At 44.5% G+C, this 19100-nt stretch overlaps 3 protein-coding genes across 3 annotated transcripts; 2 read left to right on the forward strand and 1 right to left on the reverse strand.

Moving 5' to 3' along the window:
• Nucleotides 1-6176: 6176 nt before the first annotated feature.
• On the reverse strand, nucleotides 6177-10279 carry mstnb (myostatin b). Its single transcript, XM_017435394.3, has 3 exons — nucleotides 9855-10279; nucleotides 9102-9472; nucleotides 6177-8132 (listed from the first exon to the last, which is right to left on the reverse strand). The coding sequence occupies exons 1-3, from the start codon at nucleotides 10231-10233 to the stop codon at nucleotides 7752-7754; spliced, it is 1131 nt and encodes a 376-aa protein (XP_017290883.3). The 5' UTR covers nucleotides 10234-10279; the 3' UTR covers nucleotides 6177-7751.
• Nucleotides 10280-11829: 1550 nt separating this feature from the next.
• ddt (D-dopachrome tautomerase) lies at nucleotides 11830-13829 on the forward strand. Its single transcript, XM_017435404.3, has 3 exons — nucleotides 11830-12050; nucleotides 13160-13335; nucleotides 13467-13829. Exons 1-3 carry the CDS (start codon nucleotides 11943-11945, stop codon nucleotides 13537-13539), a joined length of 357 nt encoding a protein of 118 aa, XP_017290893.1. The 5' UTR covers nucleotides 11830-11942; the 3' UTR covers nucleotides 13540-13829.
• A 1602-nt stretch (nucleotides 13830-15431) lies between these two features.
• gstt1b (glutathione S-transferase theta 1b) lies at nucleotides 15432-18233 on the forward strand. The gene is made up of 5 exons (XM_017435399.3): nucleotides 15432-15675; nucleotides 16385-16472; nucleotides 16551-16701; nucleotides 16769-16942; nucleotides 17908-18233. The coding sequence occupies exons 1-5, from the start codon at nucleotides 15564-15566 to the stop codon at nucleotides 18103-18105; spliced, it is 723 nt and encodes a 240-aa protein (XP_017290888.1). The 5' UTR covers nucleotides 15432-15563; the 3' UTR covers nucleotides 18106-18233.
• The last annotated feature ends 867 nt before the right edge of the window (nucleotides 18234-19100 follow it).

Here is a 19100-nt window from a genome sequence, read left to right on the forward strand (position 1 = left end):
GTTTGATACTTCCTGCGTCTCCATCTTTCAGCACTTATGGTGAAAACACGGCGCCGCACAGAAAGCCGCTGCCGTAAAGCAGCGTCATGTCGCAAAACGGAGGTTCTTCGCAAAATAGTTATTTTTTCTTATTATTTATCACTTACATAAACTTTGTCGTAGCCTACGTTATGAAATATTTACATGAATCATTGATACAATTATGATAGAGACGATAGAGACTTTTCGATATGTATCGTTTTATCGCCCAGCTCTACTCCGAGGCTGCGTTCACACGCCTGCGACTGAATCGGATACATGTCCGACGTTTTCCAAAGCCTCCTCGGTCCCTCCGCTCCCGTCTCTTCTCTGATCTTTTACCGTCTGGACGCACAGTCGGCTCGCAGGGTTCTCTAACCTGCAGCGACTGCCGCGTCCCTGATTGCTGATGTCTTCCCGCCTCTGCGTTGATCAACCAATCAGCAGCTGTTTCCTGTGGGAGAATTTGAGTTTAGTTTACCGTGATTATTTCTTCCCCCTTTAAACTCTTATTTTGTTGTTTTTAGCAGATAAACACTTGATTTGTTAGTAAAACTTCACTTCCTGAGTCAACGATGGCGCTCCAGTTTCTCGTGTTTCGTTGAAGTTTTATCGGAGCGTTTTCTCCGACTCGTCTGCCTGGTTTCCGGTCAGCCATTGTGTTGCCGGCTCCAGAACCGGGGGGTGGGGGGGGCGGCGTGCTCGCTGCCAGCTGGTGCCCATAACTCCTTCACTCAATTAGTGCCAGCCGCCCGGCCTCGAGTATTGACAGATAGTTGTGTTTTCTCCCTGGCTGCATTTCTGCGGTAACTCCATCCTGAAAGTTGAACAAACCCCCTGACAGTGCGCTGATTTGTGGCCGCGCCGCTTCCCGACCCCTGAAATAAATGAATCGATCTCTTTTAAAAGTTATAACTCTCGTGGAAGGCTGTACTGTCAGCAGGAACGTGTCCGGAGCCATTCGTCCACATTTGGATGACAGGGATGCACACGGCACGGCGAGGTTTTCACTTATCCTCGCTACATATGGAGACTGAATCCCGCCGCGGGGCAGAGCGCAACCCGATCGCTCTGCTTATGATAATATTATAGTTGGTGCTGTGAAAGGTCAAACCGCAGCACATGTCTTGTTTTACGTGCTGAGCGAAGCCGCAGATGGCTGCAGACTCGGCTGAGCGCCTCCTGGGGGAGGCCCTCGTCCGACCCCGCTCCCACATGGACTCTTGTTTTAAAAGCTCTCACCCTTCAGGGTACGTGCAGCAGAAAGCCTTCGTGTTTTAAAGGTCAGCAGCTGGTTTTCTCCACCTGTTGGAGACCATTTCCTGCTTCAGGGAAGGAAAAAGGCAGAGTTTTGAAATGCATGCAAAGCGTTTCTCTTCTTCATTTCACGGACAGCGTCATCAAGATAGTTGTCTGCTCTCCTGTTACTTCCTTAATGTGCAGAGCCACACGTCGTGTTCAGTTCTACGCCGATCCCAGAACCCAGAAGTAACCATAGACTTTAACAGAGTCATCAAATCTGAAATAAAATCACACGAACTATATTTAACACCTTTCCCACCCTATTTTTGGAACTGTTAGGAGAAGTGCTTGTTCAGAATACCGAGTACCAGGACCACCTGCTTCTGTTTGGAAATATGAAAAGGTTTTCTGCTCCGCCGGGCGACCATGTGGCGATACACTTACACAACAGACCCCCCGGTGCGCGGTTCGAACTTTAATGAAAATGACGACAACCTGAGTCGTTTTCCTCGCCGGCTTGTCGACGGCGTGGACCCCGGCAGAGATGGATCGTCGACATGTCGGAGTAACCTCCGCAGAAATGGATCCTTAACAGTTTTTCCAATTAATAAAGTTATTTTTGGTGTTTAATACGAATAAAGTTTTCCTAACCACCAAACTTTCACACCTTTATGGTCATTATTTTTATCTCTTCCCTCCTTTGTGCTGTTTTCAGACGTTACAGCGCTTTAAAATGTAAAACCTCTAGGTCACACGTGTCAAACTCAAGGCCCGCGGGCCAGATCCGGCCCTCTGTAACATTTCATCCGGCCCTCTAGTTTGGTTCAGATCGAGTCTCTGATTCTTATTTTGCTTAAAAAACTTTAGTTTTCTCTGACAGTGACTTAGAAAACAACAATATATAGTTTTAATTTCTGTATGATCCGGTTTTTGTCTGTTTTATTGTTAAAAACTTCATTTAAAAGCTGAGTGAGGCGTAAAAAATGACTGCTAATGATGAGCTTTTAGATGTTTGATCTATTTGTCTGTGTTCATTAAAGTCTGTTTGCTCTAAATTCTGTATAATCTGTAACTGGGAAAAGGTCATTGATATTTCTGTATGAATGATTTGACATAATACATCTAAAACTAATTAATTTATGTAATTTTTAATAAATATTGATCGTGATTGGCCCTTGGCTTGGACCAAATTTTAAATTTTGGGTTTGACACCCCTGCTGTAGGAGTTTTTAATGTTTTAACGACCTTTTATGATCTGGAAAAATAAAATATTGTCTTTACTAACAAAATAAATGAGGCGAGTTTAGTTAGAAGTAGCTTTTTGGGCAGTGGTGTGATATTTAGTTACCAAGGAACATCTGATAAATGAGACTCGAGAGGATGATTGTAATTATTTAGAGTTTGTTTTTTTCCACCTGGTGGCTTTTTTTTAAAGAATAAACATATTGAGACATTTCTGAAGGCAGATGACTAAAAATGGAGCTTTTATTCAGACGGATCTCCTCGTTTCGTCCACCGGGGTAAAAACCAACAGTAATCTGTAAAAACGTACCATAAATGGTTCCCTGACACATACCTGACACCGCTCTGCATCCGTCCGTGTTGAGAGCTCGTTGGGGGACAGGAGGTTTCCACGATGAGGAAGACCTGTTCTTCATCACTGTCAACCCTCCGTCCCCGGAGGACCCGTCCTGAGCTGCTTTGGAGCTTAAGGCCACGTTTTTTGCTCGTCACCTAATCATCCCTCGCATAAACGAGCAGCAGCGTCGCCGGGCCGGTTCCGTAAACACGTCTGGAGCGAACGCCGAACCACCGTCCTGTCCGCAGACGCAGAGTCGTCAATCACGGTCCCAGAGGTGGCTGTCAGTGTCAGGGCAGCAGCAGCGTAAGTGAAAAAGCAAGCGGCGTGCAGATAAATTCGAGGAGAGGTGAAGACAGGTAGCGTTCAGCAGCTGGCCATCTGGCCCCCATCAGGTCCCTGAATGCTTCCTTTTATTGCTTTTCATTGCTTTTGCAAACAGCCTGTCAGTCGAACCCCAGATAATTACCTTCTGCCGACTGGGGTGGATTTTAAAGATGGTTCCTTCGTTAAATAACGTTAAACGCTTCATTATAAACTCTTGTTCCTGTTTTATTCCTCGTCAGATGGACGCTTCTCCCCGTCAGCTGCCAGTCCTCCCAGGAGTGGACGCTCCGGCAGGTTCACCCCGAAGGTCAGACCGCGCAGGCCTCAGTCAGCAGGTGAAAGGTCAAAGGTTAAAGTCTAAAAACAACATGGCAGGGACAGCTGTTTACCCAGAATGCACTGCAGCTGTCAGCACGGCGGTGGAGGGCTGATGGTTTGGGCTTGTTTGCTGCCATCGGCGTCAGGGACGGACTGTTTACTTCCTGTTTTATTTCCCATCACGCCACCCGCGGGCGTCTCCGTGATGTCGTTCCGGTGGAAACGGTTCTGTCTCAGGTTTTTACCTGCTCTTGTTTTATTTAAAAGTTTGTTTAATGAACTTTAAGCTTTTAGAAACTGCAGATTTCCTCATCAGTAGATCCGTCCTGCAGGTTTACACTCCAGGAATGTGGTTGGATAACGAATCTCCAGCTGCCTTGGACTACTCCCTCACCCCCTAACATCCTTCTTCCCGTTCTCTCACTCCGACTTCCTCACCTGTCAGAGGCGGAATGTTGCTGGCGGGCGCGGGCCTCCAGGGTCCGGCTCTTGACAGATGTAACGACGCTCAGTCAAACCGTTTACCAGCTCCCGGCTGCTGCAGTCCGCTCCAAACGAGCAGCAGAAGGAGAGAGAGATGCAGCCGAGCGAGAGCCGGGTCAGTCACCGGCTGGATCTGCTGAGCTGATCTTTAAACGCACGTTACACCTCGGACCTCTCGGCCGAGGTTCTGGTTCTGGTTCTGGACCGTTCTGCTGTTTTTGGGATCATTGTCCTGTTTGTCACATCTGACTCCAGAATCAGCCCAAACCATCAGCCCTCCACCACCGTGCTGACAGCTGCAGTGCATTCTGGGTAAACATCTGTCCTCTGGTCTGCAGAGGAGCCCAAACCATCAGCCCTCCACCACCGTGCTGACAGCTGCAGTGCATTCTGGGTAAACATCTGTCCTCTGGTTCTGGTCCAGAAGTCTTCTGGTTCCTTCAGATGAAACAAACCATGACCTTTGACTTTTAACCTGCTGACTGAGGCCCGTAGAGTCTGAGGTGGAGCTCACTGCACGGTCTGACCTTTGGGGTGAATCTGCTGGCAGCTGATCTTAAATGTCTCCTCTCCTTTCTGTAGAACGATGGACTCCAGATAGTTCGGAAATTACCTTTGACCTTTGACCTGCTGACTGAGGCCCGTAGAGTCTGATGGAGCTCATTGCACGGTCTGACCTTCAGGGTGAAGATCAGCAGCTGTCTGAAATGTCTCCCCTCTGTAGAACGATGGACTCCAGATAGTTTGGAAATGACCTTTGACCCTTCCCACATTGATGGGCAGCAACTCTGAGGTCATTGCTGATGTCTTTCCACCCTGGCGTTGTGTTAACACACACCTGCAGAACCTGCTGGTTCTGAACCTCTGAGGTTCTGAGGAAGCAGCGGCTCTAACGTCGTTCATCCTTCCAGTGAAACCGTTTACCTCTGGTTCTGGTTCTGCTCCAGAAGTCTTCTGGTTCCTTCAAGTCGAGAGAAGAGGCTTTAACCTTTGAACTTTGACCTGCTGACTGAGGCCTGTAGAGGCTGAGATGGAGCTCACTGTACAGTCTGACCTTCGGGGTGAATCTGCTGGCAGCTGATCTCCTCTCCTCTCAGTAGAGCGATGGACTCCAGGTAGTTCAGAAATGACCTTTGACCCTTCCAGACAGCTGCCTGCCTGAGGTCATTGCTGATGTCTTTCCGCCCTGGCGTTGTGTTAGCACAGAGCAGCAGAACCTCTGAGATCCTGAGGAAGCAGCTTTTTATTCCCTGTTTCTGCATAAATTAATGTTTTGTTTGGTTTTATTTTTATTTTACAACCGAATCATTTCCAGTTATGTCCTTTTAACTAAAAATAAGATATTTTAAGCCCGACTGTGATTTTTTTCCCTCCTAAATTGCTCATTTTTGCAACATTAGATATCTGTGAGGCAAGAAGAGCTCATATGGAGGTAATACCGTTCAGTCTGCCGTGGGTCCATCGGCGACCAGGCCGCTCTCTGTGGCACGTCTCCAGCTCGCAGCGGGAAAGGAAGTGGCTCTCACGGGCAGAGCTCCATTCGCCCTCTGCTGGGCGAAAGCCAGGCCTCGGTGAGGCCGTGGGCGGAGCGGGTCACGCTGTCGGATCACATCCTCTCACCGTCGCCTCGCAGGGAAAGGAGCCGAGTCAGGGAGAAAGCTTCTATCTCGTCTTAAAGAGGCTCGGATGGGACAGAAAAACACTTTAATTCAATAAAAAACTTCAATAAACTGAAAGGTGACACTTTATATTCAACCTGAAAGTCAAATCTGCTGAAACCAGAATCATTTAAATCAGGAAGTTTCTGCATGAACTCACTTTACGTTTAATTAACTACGATTTAAATGTAAATAAAACACTAACAGACTCTAAACTGATAATAAGCAAACTAATTAGTGTCAGGTTGAAGTGTTTGGTATAATAAAAGAGATTATTTTTAATTTAAAGCACTGAAAACAAATCAGCGTTTAACTGATTCCAAAGAAAAACTACACAAAAAAAGGTACTTTTATGGTTTTAATGAAGGTTTTATTTGTCCTAACAGCAGTTAATTGTTTTTCTTTTGCATAAAATGTAAAATAACTTTAACATTAAACCTCAGAGTTCAAGTAGTTTATTTATCTAAGATGTGAAACATTAATATTTCTCAAAACCAGATAATAATAATAATAATAATGTGGCGATGAATTAATCATGTGTTTTTATTTATGATAAACCAGGAAGTCACGGAATAATTAAAAATACTTGGGATTAATCCTCAGATGAGGTCATCCTTTTAAAATTCTCTGTTAAAGTTAATTAAATGCAGTTAAAACACAGAAACAGAAACCAGAAACAAGCTAAAGACTTTATTTGTTAAAACAAGTAGATACAGAGTTTTTTGAGCTACATTGTGGTTTTTTTTTTTTACGTCACACACCTTCGGCGGCTTAGAAAGACAACAAACAACACAAATGAGCAAAAACATATCAAAATCAGTTTTTACAACTTCTGTAGCAACCAACCGTTTCCGTTGGCGTGCCGTAGTGCAAACTGGGTCGTTCGACAGGCCGATGCGGTTCAAGTTCCTTCCGTCCGACGAGGAGCTTTCAACGATTCAAGTGTCGGGCTGTTTTTTTATTTATTTTTTTATTTTATGTTTTTGTTTTTAAGTCTTAAAGGTGCTCATCGCAAAAACGTGAAGAAAGTTAACCTGAACTACGGCTTTCAAAGAGGTTCCGTTCTTTAACGCGGGTACGCGCTCGATGTAAACAAAGCGCTCGACCTGCATTAGGCTGTCGTAGGTCAGGGGTCTGCAACCCGCGGCTCCGGGGCCACGCACGACTCGTCTGCGACTTCCAGACGTGTTTCCTTCTGAAAACCACCAGAAAAAATAAACATTTGATGCAACAAAAACGCGCCGAGTTGTTCTGCTTCCTCTCGATTTGCCTTTTTTATACAAACAAATACTTTATTATGCACTGAAATAAGTTAACGAGGAGCAAATATATGTTTTATTAATGGGAGGCTTGTTAATTAAGATTTGCAGGTTTTTATTCCTCTCTGAAAATAACTCGTAAAAATCAGATCAAATTGCCAATAAATGTCAGCGGATTCATTATAGAGCTTTAATTTTTAAAATGGAACAAAGTAGCAGACTGAATGAGCTGCTTCGTCGTTATTCGTGGCTCTGCAGCAGAAATATAAAATTCACTTCGGCCGTTTATCTGCAGGGTTAACTTCGGTGCTTCGCGGCTTTGCGATGAGCTCCTTTAAAGGCGGATTCTCTGCTGGGTAGGTTGGAGCGCGGCGCTTCACCCTGGAAGAAAAACCCTCCTCTTCACCGGCCTCTGATTGGATGAAGGTTTATTTGGTCGTTCTGCCAGGGTGAAACCGCGCCCTAAAGTCCCGGTTCCTGTCTGAAAACAAACTGACAGAATGATTATCACTAAGGAAGCAAAGCGCAGCGACAGGTGCGTTAGTTGGCATCTCGGCTATGATTGGAGTGTAGTGGAGTACGATCAGGCAGCACGACTGTTTAAATGGAAAGACAAGGTGGGAAAGGAGGCAGTTTTTAAAAAAAACAACAACATTTCAGTCTATATTCACTCCGGAGTCCATCTTGTGTGTTTTGTGTTCCTGCAGCTGGCTTCAAGCCTCGGTGAGGAGAAGCTGGAGCTGCAGGATGCCAAAGCGCCGCCCTGCAGGAAGATCGGGCCGTTTGTGCTTCTATTGCACTGGAACTGGTGGATTGGTTGGGTCAGATAGTCTGTAGGGGGTGGGGGGTGGTGGTTTCTGTCTCAACTCAAGAGCAGCCGCAGCGGTCCACCACCATGGAGGGGATCTTGCCGTAGATGATCTGCTCCATGCGGTTGAAGTAGAGCATGTTGATGGAGGACATCTTGGTGGGGGTGCAGCAGGGGCCCGTGGTCCCTCTGGGGTTGGCTTTGTTCACCAGGTGGGTGTGGGGGTACTTCTGCAGGTGCCTGGACTCGCACTCTCCGGAGCAGTAGTTGGCCTTGTAGCGCTTCGGGGCAATAATCCAGTCCCAGCCGAAGTCCTCGAAGTCCACCGTGAGCGGGTAGCGGCAGCACCGGGACTCCGGAGAGTTCTCGTCGCAGTCCAGACCCGAGTCTCTCCGGGCTCTCCGGGGCCCCTCGGCGATCTTTACCTCCATGAACGGTTGCTGAAAGGACAGGAGACGTGAGTTTACAGCTGCGGCCAGAAGCTGCCATCTTAATGATGTCTCTGAACCGACTGATCGTAGAACTTTAACGGGTTTAAGAACAGGAACCACAGGTTTCAGTTCACAGCAGGCTCCTGGGCTCTTCTTTCTGAGGGGGGACAGTTCGGCTCTTCCAGACATTGTTTAAACATTATTCCATCTACGGTTCTCCTCCCTGAGTTCCTTACACCTCCAGTTTTGTTCCGAGTTTTGGTCGAATCTTTTTAATCCTAGCAAAGACAAACCACTAGCTGCTGTCAATCATGATCACTAAGGATAACATTTGAAGTTAAAAGACTTTCTAGGAACACTTCAGCAGCACTTTTAAAAAGGTTTAGTTGAATGTTTGGATGCATTGGAGCCGGTTTTTATCAGTTTAACGCAGCGCGGGTCAGAGAAATTAATAAAGAAGTTGAAACTTGTTTTTAAAAAAACGTTGAAGTTGTTTAATTTCTGCTCTCTGCAAACAGAACGACTCAAATAAACATGAAACAAATCAGAAATCAACACAGTTCAAACAGACACAGAAACCTTGTTGCCTCAGGCTGGTGGCACTGATATCAGTGTGTGTGTGTGTGTGTGTGTGCAGGCAATTACTCTGATTTTCAGTCACACACGGCACTCTGAGGAATGTGGAACGGGTAAACTTTTCTGTAATGGGGTAATAAGATTTGGGGTTAATGTTGGCCGGGCGTCTGTCCAAACGCAGGTGTGCGCCAACATGGAGTCCGGCCTGATTAGCAGCTTTCAAAAGGTTTTTTTTTCTAAACTGACTCCTTCATCCTGCAGGAGGTGCTGGAGGATTGAGTCGCCTGCTGACTCTGCAAAGACTCCAACCTTTGGAAGTTTAAAGGCTTTGCAGGATGACAGCTTGATCAATGTTGGTGTTTTTTGTTCCTAAAGTGAAGGTTCGCGGTCAAACCGACTCACCAAGCCCTCCTCCCCGGGCTCTGCGGAGGTCACGGCCAAATCTTTCCCCCTGGAGTCGAAGGCGTTGATCTCGATGCCCCAGTTGGTCTCGGGCTGCCGCAGCCACACGGCCAGGACCTGCTTCACGTCGATGCTCTGCCAGGAGCTGACCCCGGCGCTCACGTCGATCTTCAGGAACCGGATCCGCACGTGCCGGGTCCCGTCTGCGACCGGCGTCAGGCGGGAGATCTGCAGGAACACGGTGGTCGCCTCGTCCGCGGGGCGCAGGTGCACCCAGAGCTGCGCGCGCACCACGCGGCTGGCTTGCAGCTTGTTGCTGAAGGAGAAGAAGCAGCACTTGGGCTCCCCGTCCACCTGGACCGCGGACTCAGCTGCGGAGGAAAGAGGGCAGATGGATAAACACGCAGCAGGTTTCTGACCTTTGCAGTGTTTTATATAAATACACTCACCTCACAAATCTAAAACCCAGCATGAAGCCAAATTTAAACCTTCTTCTTGGCGCATTCTGTGCGTAAAAGCGCATTTTACGTACAAATTAAAAGCTGTTCTTTGAGCATTCTCTGCGTGAAACCGCGTTTTAGAAGACGCAAACTGAAATCTTTATTTTGTGCCCTCTGTGCGCAAAGCCACATTTTATGCACATAGAGTGCGCGCTTAAACCCGATCTGTGCGTAAAAAGCGCTTTTACGCACAGAACGCGCAAAGACAAAAGGGTTGGATTTCATCCCAAAAACTCCAAGCAAGCAGACTCACGTTCAGTGGCCATCATCATGACGGTCTCCGCGGTCGCGTGCTCGTCGTCCTCCTCCAGAACCACGTCCCTGTTGTCGTCCCCCAGCACGTCGTACTGGTCGAGCAGCTGCTGCAGCGGCGGCGCTTTGGGCAGCAGCTGCTTCACCACGTCCCGGCTGATGTTCGGGGCCTCCTTCATCCGCAGCTTGCTCAGGATCTGGGACTTGATGGCGTTCAGCCGCATGGTTCGGATCTGCTGCCGGACCTCGCAGCTCGCGCACTGCTCCGTGTCCGCGGGGCTCGTGGCGTGGGGCTGCTGGTGCGCGTCCTGCTCGCTCGGGACAGCCGGAGCCAAGGCGGTGAGCAGGCAGAGGCAGAGCGCAGTCTGAGCCGCAGGCATCGTCTCGAAGGTCGGCTCGGTTCTGCTGTGGGAGAAATGAGCCTCACCGAGCGGCGTCATGCTTTATCAGCGCGCGCGCCTCTTTATACTCCAACCTTCAGCTCTCGCTGTGATTGGCTGGAGAGGCAACAATGAACTCTAACCGACTGCACGGAGAGAAGTATTGAATTATTTATTTATGTATTTATTTATTTATGCTGAGTCAGCATCGTTCTTTTCCTGTTTATACTTTATTTCATACTTTCAGCCGTTTAGAGACCAAAACTCCTTCAGCTGCTGTGACTATAGTATTTTTCTAAATAACTAACTGTATTGAACTTTTTTGGTTTAATTTAAATAAATGGAGGTTTTTAATATTAACTTTACAGTTTTTGTAATGCTCATTTTAGCTCCTTTTGTACTAATCTGAGCTTTTAGCTACTGTTTTGGTGGTTTTAGGTTGTCTTTTTTTTGTTTGTTTATCTTAACTTGAGTTGTTTTACTCATGTTAGCTTTATAATATTATTTTTTGCTATTGTTAGCCCCATTTGTGCTAATCTTAGCTTTTAGCTTCCAGCTACTGTTCCTCTGGTTTTGGCTACTGTTGTGCTAATCTTAGCTTTTATCTCTTTTTTTTGTTAATCTTAGCTCGTAGCTGCTGTTTTGCTCATTTTAGCTTCTGTTCCACTTGTTTTGACAGATTAGTTTCAGCTGAATTTTAGCTGAAAAAGCTCGTCAGACTTCAGCTGTTGGTCTGAAATCATCCAATCATCTGATGAATCTTAAATCACCTCCTGGCTCAGCTCAGCTGTGAAGATGTTTTATATTTCTGTCTGTTTTGATCAAAAATAATCTGATGAAGCTGCGTCTTTAACAACATCCTGTGAGTTAATGATGTTAGAAAGAGGATTTTCTTTAATAAGATCAGTTTAAAATAAAGAACTCATGAAATCCTGAAGCTGCAGATGGGAGGACAGCGCCATCAGCTGGTAAATGTTACACATTACATCATTAATGTTTGCTTTAAAAACTCCTGAATTGTTGGCATTTCTTCAGATATGAAGAAACAGAAACTAAATCTGTTTCTGCAACAAAAAATATAATTTAAAACGAGATAAGTAAAAATTGGTGTTTTGTTTTTAAATAAAACACAAGGACGTTAGCGAGGCGCTGAGTAAAGAAAATAACTAAACGAACAAATAAAGCATTTAGAGCCAAATAGTTTTATTTGAGCAAGTTTAAGTGGCTGAACAAAGGAAAAACATTTCTCTGAATATGGTTTTGAACTGAAACTGAGTGAAAAAGCAGCTAAAGTCCAAAGAAAAACCATCAGAAAGTGCAGAACTGTTGCTTAAATGTAAGATATTAGTTTGTTGACTTAAATAAGAAAAATGACAGGTGTTTTAATTATTAAAAATAATAATTTAATGGACACTTTACATTTAGTTTTTAAATGAAGCACGAAACAAACAAACAAGAACATAAAATAAAATAATATACAACAACATACAAAGTCCTAAAAATACTTTAAAATGTATTTTATTCATAAAATAACAATATACGTTACATATTGTTAACGCAGAAAACATTTGACGCGATTTATTTTGAAAGGAACGACCGGAACAAGTATTATCTTCCGGTTACGTTGCGTCGTAGAACCCCTGATTTGTGCTCCACGTCAAAAAGGAGTCGCGAGCCACTGGTTCCAGCTCCCGTTCCCGCCACCGGAGATGCCTTTCATCGACCTCCAGACGAACCTGCCCTCCGGCTCGTTTTCGGAGGACTTTCTGAAGAAGTTCTGCTCCGTTACGGCGGCGGCTCTGGGCAAACCGGAGGACGTGAGTTAAACCGACACGTTCAGAACACCTTCAGTCGCGTTCAGCGCGTGGAACGAGCCTGTTGGTGTTCAAAGTTCAAAAGTACCGGCGTGCTTTTCATGTTTACCCGCTTGTCGACCTTCAACCGACAGCAGGTGTCGCGGTTGTGCCGTAAAGCGCTGCCCTCTGTCGTGAAGCGCGTCTGTAAACTAAACGTTAACGAATAAAACTTTTATTTGAAGTTAGTTAATAACAAACCAGTTCAACCTGAAACTGAGCTGTTTTGAGAGTGGAGGGTTATGATCAGTTTTTAAATTCATCACATTGGATAATTTTTAATTTATTTTCAAACCTCAACAACGAATTTTGTTATCGGAGGCGTTTTCGTTTGTCTCAGTAGACTTGCCGTAGCTGCTGTAGCACACATTTGTTGCAGTAAAGTTGTGATTTTTCACGTCTTTTGTTCGCTGAACACTGAATAACATGTCTTCAAATCATATTTGACATTATCATAACATGAGTGTTTTTTATCAGTGACTTTAAAACGTTAGTTTTGCGTAAAAACGTTTAATTGTTAAACACGATGCTAATCGCGTTAGCTTCCCTATGGTGTTTACAGTGATTATTTAGCGTCTGTGCTAATTAACGTTTTTTCATTTAACTTTGAGGGATATTTGTCTGCAAATAATAGCTGACGTTATTATGGCATGACTGTCTCCAATAATCACTTTAAAAGGTTTGATTTGGGTATAAATGTCCAGTGGTAAACACGATGCTAATCAGGTTAGCTTTTCTATGGCGATTTCAACGTTAAGTTAGCATCTATGCTAATTGTTGATAGTTTTTTTAACATATGTTATTAGATAGTGTTCATTATGTATGGGAATATATAAATCAGTGTGTTTATGTAAAATAAGTCATTTAGGTTTGTTTGTATCTGATTATCAGGTGTGTGAATAATAACCTGATAATCAGATGTATTGATCATCGTGAGGCGCCCAGTTATGTTGTGTTTTATATCGAGTTAAAGAAGTGGAACCTAGAGTGAGACGGAGTCTGGGGAACTTGAACAAACGACCCGTCTGCACCTCCATGTTGAACCGATCTCCTTCCTGCTGTTTGTCTCCCAGAGGATGAACCTGGTGGTGCATCCTGGGCTGCCGATGCTGATCGGCGGTTCCTGCTCCCCGTGTGTGGTGCTGTCGGTGTCGGCCATCTCGGTGACCGACACTGCGGACAAGAACAAGGAGCACAGCGCCAAGATCTTCGAGTTCCTGACCAGAGAGCTGGGTCTGACGGAGGACAGGTGAGTTCCACCACAGATTTTATCAGTCAGAACATCTCAGCTCCAGTTCGCTGTCAGCTTCCTGTGGTCATGATCGAACAGGAAGTGGTTAATCTTCCAGGTGATCGGACTCTGTGGGTTATTTTTTGCAGGATTGTGATCCAGTTCCACGCGCTGCAGCCTCACCAGGTTGGAAAGAAAGGAACCGTCATGAGCTTTCTGTGAAGAACTCCTCATTCCATAATAAAAAAACAGAAGATCTACAAGAACTAAAACTAGTTTTAATAATTTAGACTGTTTTTATTTTTGTCATAAGCAAAAAAAAAAAAAGATTTCAGAGCCGTTTGTTTCTGAAAACACTTTTTAATCAACGAAGACCAACATGAAGAAAAGCTGAAATCTTTTAACGTCTCTAAGGATTCAAATAATTTAAGGTGACTCTGAATAAAAATTCAGCTTTTCTTTGTTCTTTAGCTGTAAAATATGAATAAAATAAAACAAAATGTGTAACAAGATTTGTTTTTTTTTACTGTATTTTTACAGATTTGTGAAAAAAGAAACAAGAAAATGAATCATTACTTCTCATTTTTTAAAATTATTTACAAAAAATAATATTTATTTGATGATACTTGAGTCTAAAAAGAGCTTAATAGCCTTCAGAACAGATTTCAACTGCAGACTAATCCACAGATTTGGACTTCTGCAAGTATTTGTTTTAGAAATGCTTCTTTAAATGTCTGTTTTTTCAAATTGTACAGTAAATATAAAGCAGCTGAAGGAGGCTCAAATATCAAACGTCTGAAGATGATTTTAAGAAGCAGAGTCAAGATGTTATTTATGTTTTCCAATTTACTATCATCAGATTTGCACGAGAAATACTAAATATGCAAACACTAAAAGTTAAACTACAGAAATCTGCATTTTAGGTGGAAAATACAGTGAATGCACAGCTAAAAGTAGCTTAAAGCTAAAAAATAAAATAACAGGTAAAAGTAAATGTAGGATAAAAACCAGCAGCTGAAGCAGATTTGAAAGATGTTTTTAAAGGAACTGACGAGATCTCAGTGTCTTTCCATGGGTGAAAATGTTTGTAAATAAAGTTAAATATAAGATTTAAACACCTAAAGTCGGAGTGCTCGTCTGCTGAAGGTTTATATGAACGGCTGAAGTAATGCAAAGCCTGCAGAAGTAGTTGGATTACAAAAAAACAAGAGTATTGTGAACGCTGAGTCAGCATTTGCACAGAAACTCCTGCAGAGTTTGATTAATGGTTAACATTAAAGGACTTTAACTCATCGCGGATGGAACAAACAGGTTTAACCTGACCGTGATCCAACAGGTCAAAGGTCAAACCACCGTCAATGAGTCGTTAGAGAAAAGCTAAGATTTAAATACGAGCAAGTTTTCAGAGAGAAAACAATTCAAATATAAGACTACAATCAACACTGTGACTCTGAAATCTATGAAATCAAAGTACTTAAAGGTACAGTTCAGACACTTTTAGGAAGGTTTCTGACAGGACTGATGAGCTAACGGCTAGTCTGTAGCCTGAAACTTCATACCAGGAGGTTCTACATTACAGGGTTATTTCAGCATAAATGTTAGGAAAGTCTTGACCCTGGACAACCAGGAAATGCTACATTTTTTATTTATAAATACCCATAAATTTCCATGTCAATAACTGAAATGACAAAAGAATGGAGTTTACATAAATCCCTACGAAATATTTGATATTGAGGAAACAGTCCACTTTGGTTTTAGCTTTTTATTCTGGTCAAAATGAAGCTTTCTTCATAACTTTTACACTTTAAACTGGCCTACAGCTCCAGGTTGTTGGGCCAAAAATGGCACCTCAGTAACTCTTCAAGCAGCTTTTACTGCTTGAATAGGATGCATTGGGTTTGTAGTTTTATGCTTTGTTTAAATTAATCATCTGAAGCTGAGCAGCTTTGGGTAAAAACGATAAATTTTAAGTAAAAGTCAGAGATCCGCTCAGTTATCGCGGTGCAGTTACAGCTTCCGGCCAGCAGGAAAACCGACCGCTGATAACGGTCCTGGATTTTCTGCTGGAATGCGAAGGTTTTGGTCAGAACTTCCGGTATTTTTTTTTTTTAATAAGGGGAAAGTTAACGCCGTTCCCTTTCTGTGCTGAGACTTGCTGCTTCGTGTTCGCAGCTGGTTTTCTTGGACGCGTTTATTCGATCAAACCTGTTTGGTGAGGAACCGAAGAAGAAGAAGAAGGTGGAATTATGGCGGTTGAACTGTTTCTGGACCTGAACTCGCAGCCCTGCCGCTCAGTTTACATTTTCGCGAAGAAAAACAACATCCCCTTCGAGTTTAAGAAAGTCTCCCTTATGGACGGTGAGTTTGCTGTCAGATAGAAAAAAATAAAATAAATAAAAAAGCTTTTATTTTGAAGGGCAGCAAACAGAACGCTGAAAACTTTTCGGTTAGACATTCGTGTGTTTTCCACGTGTTTTTGTTTGCATCTTTAAAAAATAAAGCATTTGTGGTGCTTTTTAATCGGAAATAAAAGTTTTTAAGTAACGCGCTTTAGTTTGGAAGGTCGCGGGTTCGATCCCAGGCAAATCCAAACGTCTCAGCGAATAAATGTGTTCCTTTTTCAGGACTGATCTCAGATTAAATCACGTTTAAAATGTTTAAGCTCTTTTCATTGTGTTTATATTGAATATGGGGACCTGCAGAAGACATTAATTTAAAAAAAACTTCAAAATTTCCTATTTTAACTTTTTTTTTTTGCCTTTATTTTCTTTAATCCACGAGTTTCAAACACAGCAGCAGAATAATCATTTGAAGAGTCCAGGTTTGTAACTTTTACTCACCTGGGATTAAACTGCAGCCAATTAGATCGAGCCAGAGCCCTTTAGGCCCCGCCCACAGGGCTGCTGCAGCAGGTGAACCCTTCACCTTCTCTGCAGGCTTCCAACTTGGGAAATTTGGGAACTCAGAGGGAACTACTTGCAGCCTGATTGGAGTTAGTTTTGTTTTTTGTGAGCAGCATGTAAAGACGCCGCTGCAGGTGAGTGACGGTTCTCTGTGGTTCCTTTAGGAGAGCATTTTGGAGACGAGTTTGGGAAGATCAACCTGATCAGGAAGGTTCCCGCTCTCCGAGACAGAGACTTCTGCCTGGCTGAAAGGTGACAATAAATCAAATTAAAAAAAAAATGAGATTAAAGCTGTAAGTTCCGTCGTGACTCACGTTTGTTTCCCTGCAGCGTCGCCATCATGCTCTACCTCGCCGACAAGTTCAAGACCCCGGACCCGTGGTACCCGGCCGACATCCGGCAGCGCGCTCGCGTCAACGAGTACCTGTCGTGGCAGCACGCGGCCATCCGGCTGCACGGGTCCAAGATGTTCTGGCTCAGGGTGCGTCTCCCAACGCCGCCTCGCTGAAAACAGAAAGGAAGGAAACTGAGATGTGTTTGTTTTGCAGCTCATGATTCCTAAGATGGGTGTGGACGTCCCGAAGGACAAGATGGACGCGGCGCTGGAGGACCTGAACGCCTCCCTGAAGCTCATCGAGGACAAGTTCCTCGGGGACCGAGCCTTCATCGCCGGGGACCGCATGTCGCTCGCCGACCTGGTCGCCATCGTGGAGATCATGCAGGTGAGCTGACGGCGAGCGGCGAGGACCAAGCTGAAAGGACAAAACGGGGGGTAAAAGGTGAACAGTAGCTAAAAGCTAACAGTAGCAGAACAGTAGCTAAATGCATTAAAAGGCAAACTAAAAGTAGCAAAAAGTTCAAAGCTAAATGTATCAGAAGGCTAGCTAAAAGTAGCAATAATGCTATCTGATATGTAAAAATGCAGAATGGTAGCTAAAAGGTAAAAGTAGCAACAGGCTAGCTAGGTTAGCTAAAGCAGAATGATAGCTAAAAGTAACAGAACGGTTGCTAGACGTAGCAAAAGGCTAGTTAAAAGTAGCACCAACGCTATCTAAAATATAAAAAAGCAGAATGGTAGCTAAATTATAAAAGTAGGGAAAGGCTAGCTAAAATCAGAATGGTAGCTAAAAGTAGCAAAAAGACTATTTAAAAAGCAAAACATATTAGAAGGCTAGCTAACAAGAAAAATAGTAAAAAAAAAGGCTAGCAATAATGCTATCTGATATGTAAAAAAAGCAGAATGGTAGCTAATAGGTAAAAGTAGCTAAAGGCTAGCTAGGTTAGCTAAAGCAGAATGATAGCTAAAAGTAACAGAACGTAGCAAAATGCTAGTTAAAAGTAGCAACAACGCTATCTAAAATGTAAAAAAGCAGAATGGTAGCTAAAAGGTAAAAGTAGCTAAAGGCTAGCTAATAGCTAAAAGCAGAATGATAGCTAAAAGGTAAACGTAGCAGAACAGTAACTAAAAGCCAAACAGTGTTTTTGTTAAAGTTAAATATTTTAAAAAGTAAAAAAGTTATAAAATCTAAAAGTGGTTCCTCTCGTCTCCTGAACGAGCCGAACGTTTGGATACAAGAACAGCTAAAATAAAAGAATTCTGAACAGGACAGCAGAGCCGTTTGGGTCAGGACCGGTCGTGGTTCGCTCCACGCTAACGGACATCCTCGTCCTCCTGTCTCCCCGTCAGCCCGTGGGTTCTGGTTTGGACGTGTTCGAGGGCCGACCCAAGCTGGGCGCGTGGCGGGACCGGGTCCGAGCCGCTGTGGGGGAGGAGCTCTTCGACGAGGCCCACCGGACCATCATGGAGTCCCAGGAGTGGGTGAAGGCCATGGATGGGAGCACGCTGCAGGCGTTCAAACCCCGGATCCTCCGGATGTTCATGTGAGCGGAACGTCTCGAGTTCTCCGATTATATAACCGAGGAATGTGAAACAGGAGGTTCTGCTCCTCTGGGACCGTCGGAACGTCGGATCCCGCTTCTCTGCCGAATCAATAAAGTTTATTTCTCTCCCGATTTCTGCGTCCGTCTTTAAACTCGACCGCTTTAAGTTTCAGTCTGCGGATCTGAGAACCGATGGAGTTAATCTGAGTCAGAGCTCAGGAAGTGAGGAAGTGCTGCCACCTGCTGGGAGACACCTGCAGCTGCAAAACAGGAAGTCCCCATTTAAACACCAAAATGATTTCCTGAAGGTATCTGATGACCCTCAGCTACTACCAAGCTGAACTTTTAGCTGAATATCTGTAAAAGTCACCGAGCTTGCGGGCCAGGAGTGATTAGCTGCGGCGTCCATCTTGAACCGGGTCGACTCGTTAAAGTATTTCACACTCGGGCAAAAAAAAAGAACGAGGGGACGTCTGTTTTGTTTACGTTGAGTGCGTACCTGCATTTCAGTTCTGTATCCACATTATGCTGCAAATATGCATCCAGATCCTTGAATTCAGGTGTGTAAAATCAAGCCCCGAGGCATGCAGACTGCTTCTACAACCATCTGTGAAGGAATGGGTCACTCTCAGGAGCTCGCCGCGACAGGACGCCACCTGAGCAGGAAGCCCAGTTACTTCTGCTAAATACTCCACAGTCAGGCTGTCAGTGGTTTTAGAACAAAGTGGTCGGCCGTGTAAAACCACAGAGTGGGCTCAGGGGACGCCGAGGGGCACAGAGGTCACCGAACGTCCCGCAGAGACCTCCAACCTTTCATGAGGTCTTCAGATCAGCTCATTTCCATGGCAACAGCTGCATCCAAGCCTTCCATCACCAAGAGCAAAGGACAGCCCCATTGGACTCTAGAGCGTTGGAGACATGTCCTCTGGACGAGTCTGGGTTCAGGACTCGTCAGGAGACCGGTTCTTGTCTGACTGCATGTAAAGTGTAAAGTTTGGT

This window comes from Kryptolebias marmoratus, linkage group LG6, assembly GCF_001649575.2.
Source record: "Kryptolebias marmoratus isolate JLee-2015 linkage group LG6, ASM164957v2, whole genome shotgun sequence".
NCBI classification, from domain to species: Eukaryota; Metazoa; Chordata; class Actinopteri; order Cyprinodontiformes; family Rivulidae; genus Kryptolebias; species Kryptolebias marmoratus.